This window comes from Pteropus vampyrus, unplaced genomic scaffold, assembly GCF_000151845.1.
Source record: "Pteropus vampyrus isolate Shadow unplaced genomic scaffold, Pvam_2.0 Scaffold449, whole genome shotgun sequence".
In the NCBI taxonomy this organism is placed as follows: domain Eukaryota; kingdom Metazoa; phylum Chordata; class Mammalia; order Chiroptera; family Pteropodidae; genus Pteropus; species Pteropus vampyrus.
Genome location: NW_011889230.1, coordinates 148,715 through 152,315, shown reverse-complemented (window position 1 = coordinate 152,315; position 3,601 = coordinate 148,715). Strand labels below are relative to the sequence as shown.

The 3,601-nt window shown below is 61.2% G+C and overlaps 1 protein-coding gene across 1 annotated transcript in view; it reads right to left on the bottom strand.

Moving 5' to 3' along the window:
- SUN3 (Sad1 and UNC84 domain containing 3) overlaps positions 1-3,601 on the bottom strand; it is a 25,063-nt gene that overhangs the window by 15,264 nt on the left and 6,198 nt on the right. The window contains exons 4-6 of the mRNA XM_023524164.1: positions 1,691-1,871; positions 668-752; positions 5-120 (exon numbers count right to left, since the gene is read on the bottom strand). Of these exons, the coding sequence (XP_023379932.1) occupies positions 5-120; positions 668-752; positions 1,691-1,871 (382 nt within the window). The remainder of the gene's footprint in view (positions 1-4; positions 121-667; positions 753-1,690; positions 1,872-3,601) is intronic.

Sequence of the window (3,601 nt, the reverse complement as noted above, 5' to 3'; positions counted from 1 at the left end):
TTACCTGAAGGATAGCGTCTGGGGGCATTTCGTAATTTAGGAACCCAATCCCATGCCAGGATAGTTTTGCTTTGTCATTTTTGTAACTCTCCGAGGTCCCAGCTTCAATGACAGAGGCTCCTAAAATTGTAAAATAGTTTTAAAAATAAAAGTTACACAACTCAAAACACCTCATTTAGAGTTTAATAATGTTGGAAAATGAGTAAGGTAAAATTCATGCTCGGAAATTGGTAGAAAAATCTGACTTCCAGTCTCGTGACCCTGGAAACGCTGTCACTCTGAGAAAGCCACGTTAACAGCGAGCTCTCGATGGTGTCGTTCAGATGCTCTACGTTCTGCCTGATTTTTTAGTTATCGCTCACTTTAGCGTGTGAAATATAAAGGGTCGTGGCGCCCGTGACAGGAACCTCCCCTCTGCCCCCCTGACTTCTCTGTGGTCCTGCGGCGTCGCCCGCAGCCCTGCCCAGGCGAGCGGGTGGACAGTCCTTCCTCGGACACGTGCTCCCCGCGTGGAGGCGGAGCACAGCCCTCCCTCATCTCTTCCTCGCCGTCTGCATTTGTTCGTTTGTCTCCGCCTTGAACGACCAGACGGGTAAACATGTTTCCCCGCTGGGGAGGCTCTGTGGGAGCCCTGGCTCCTTACCCTGTGGCTCACTTCCTTACTCACCTGCCGACTTGAGCGCATAGTCGGCCATCTGGACCTGGTCTTCTCTCAGCTTTTTAAGTACGTAATTTGCCAAGTTTGACGTTTCCTGGACAGATTAAAAAAACAGTTTTCTGTTAACATCCCTGCCACCTGCTTAGGTCTTGACAGTTCACATCGTTGTCCCTGATCTGCAAAGTGACAGCTGCGGTGAATGCCGGCCAGGCCACACGCCCGGCCAGGCCCTGCGCACGGAATCCTGGGGTCGCCGCCATGGCCCCCGGGGGCCAGTGCTGCTCAGGTCACGGTGCTGCTCTGTGCTCCCACAGTCCTCCGAGTCATGGAGCAAGACTGGCCGTTCCAGTCCCTGGGCCCTGAGGCCCCCCCTCTGAAGCCCCGGTGGCCACCCCGTGTGCTCGTTCAGACAGGCGGGCGGCCGAGGCTGCGCATGTGACCTGCTGGACCCTCCTACATGAGAGTCCCTGCTTGCTAGAAAAGGCTCAAACGTTCTGCAGACACGGGAATGAAGGCAGGTCACGTAGAGCGCGTGACCGCTTGCGCCGGAAGCTCCTCATGCTGCGTTCATAGGGAGCTTCCGATTCTAGAGAAGCAAGTGTCCTGAGTGGGCACACGAGCTGTGCCTTTCAGAAGGCAGCCTTGGGACAGCGACGAGGCTGGGCTGGTGGGGGAGGAGGAGGCAGAGCCGAGCTCGGGGCTCCATCCCGTGTCGCCTGGCCTGGGCCGTGCATGAACACGCGCTGTCTGAGTCTGTGCACAGACATTCAGAAGCCGCCATTTCAAACGGGCTTCTGTCTGTCTGTTCACTGGGAAGTCAAACAGAATTCGTCATTCGTCTTGGTGGGAAGTGAGTCATAGCTATACGAAGCCTTCTCTGTGACAGAGCCGTGATGGAGCGAGGTCCGGGGGCCGCGGACAGGTGGTCACAGCCGCATGAGGGCCAGCCCCCGGCTCCTCCCCTCCGAGCCATGCTGGAAGGCCACACGGGAGGTGACACTGGCCGCGCCCCGGTCCCCGCGCCTCGCTTACCTGGTCGACGAGCTCTGCGTGGCCCGGGGCTCCGGGGGGCTCCCCGGCGGCGTGCAGGCTGCCGCCGTGCTGGCCGTGCTGGCCGTGCCGCGTGTCCCTGAGCAGAGCCTTCAGGACGGCGATCTGCTCGACGAGAGAGAGAATCTCGCGGAAGTTGTGCTCCAGGGTCTGGCTCTCCGTCCTGCGGGTGGAGACCACGTGAGGGGGACGCCTGGACCCCGGGCCCAGCCGGCCGGGCTCGGGGCCGCTGGGAGGAGCGCCGTGCAGGCCGGGATGGCTCGCGGGCCTGGCGCACCCCCTTCGGCACGGGCGACAGCGGACACGTCCAGGCACACTCTGGCAAGGGCGTCCTCGGGCTGGGGGTGCGCTCAGCCCTGCCCCTCCAGTTCTCTGCCGCCCGCCCCGAGGCTGGCGACTGCGCAGCCTGTCCTGAGTCGCCACCCTCACCGCCGTCCATAGACACCCGGCTTCGGGTGCGGCGGGGAGCCCCAGGTCTGAGGGCGCCCCTCGGGAGGGGTGCCGGGCGGGGAGGGAACAGCCGGTGCCAGCTTCGCTTGCCAAGCACGGGTCCTGCTGCCGCTAGTTTGGAGTAACCGGCGGAGACACGCGGAAGACGTCGAGCCGGTGCGCATGTGTGCTGAGAAGCTGTGCGCTACTCATCTAGCGTTGTTTTCCAGTTCGTGAAACATCCCATGCTCACGATTCAGAAAACATAAAAATTTTGAGAAATGAACGCATTTTAGTGTGTCTGTAACAGGTTTCTATGCAAAAAATAGTGACGAAACAGAGATGGTGTTTGTGACACCGTGTCCCATGGGCTTCCTAAACCACCGAACAGGTCAGAATGACGGATGGCTGCGTGACCCGTCACACGTGTGCTCTGACGAGCTCAGCCGCTGGCCTATTTATCCGACCCGGGCGCTTTCCCATTTTTTAATCGTAAATGTTCAAAGCACTTCCCATCGTACAATTCCTTAAATAATTTTCTGCAGAAGTGAAAGGATTTTAGTTACACTTTTACGAAACGTCCCAGGGTTCGGATCCCCACGGGTCCCCGCGTCTCAGCACCCTCACTCACTTTAAAAGCTCCAGCTGCTCTTTGGGCATCCAAAGTCGAGCCTGAAAACAAACGACAAAGAAGTAGAGCTGTTGTTCTTTCTCGTCGCGGGGGAAGACCTCGCACGTCCTGACGGATGCGTGTGCCGGGGACGCACGCCGCCCTCGAGATGCCCGCACCTTCCGGCCTCACGCGTCACTGATGTTGGGAGATGAGGTGGCGTCCACGTCTGCGTGGTGACAGACGCGTGACTGTGTGCTGGGCTGAGGCTGGGTGTGAGAAGCTGCTTCTCAGGAGTGGGGACGCTCCCTGCCCTGTGAGGACACACGCAGGGGGCCGGGGCGCACAGCGAGTGAGCTGCGGGCCAAGTGGCAGTGGGCGGTAGCAGGCGGGGGACAGCACGGGGGGGCGGCGCACGCTCGGGCGTCAGGGGCCAGAGGCGCCCTGCCCGCCCCACACGCAGTGAGGGGCCTCCCTGTCTGCGTGAGGGACTGGGCTGGGTTCCATCAGCTGCAGCACCTGGGCGATGGCACACGACGACCTGCCCTGACCAGGTGTCTGGCCAGGAGCACCCCTGTCTGAGCGGAGGTGCCCCCTGGCTGTCAGGGACTCACGCTGGGCCTCGGGGGAGTGGGGGGCATGCCCGCGGGATCACGGGGCAGCTGCCGGCCTCTTCCCCTGTCTGGCCACTCTAGTGTCCTGAGCCCCGCGTGCCGCGTGGGTTCCAGGCTGTCCCACAAATGCCCGCAGACCCCGCAGCCCGGACGGCAGACATGGAGGCCGGAGGGCCCACTCCCTCCGCAGCTGCGGGCACGTCTGTCTTGCCTCTTCCAGCCGCTGGTGGCTCCTGGCCC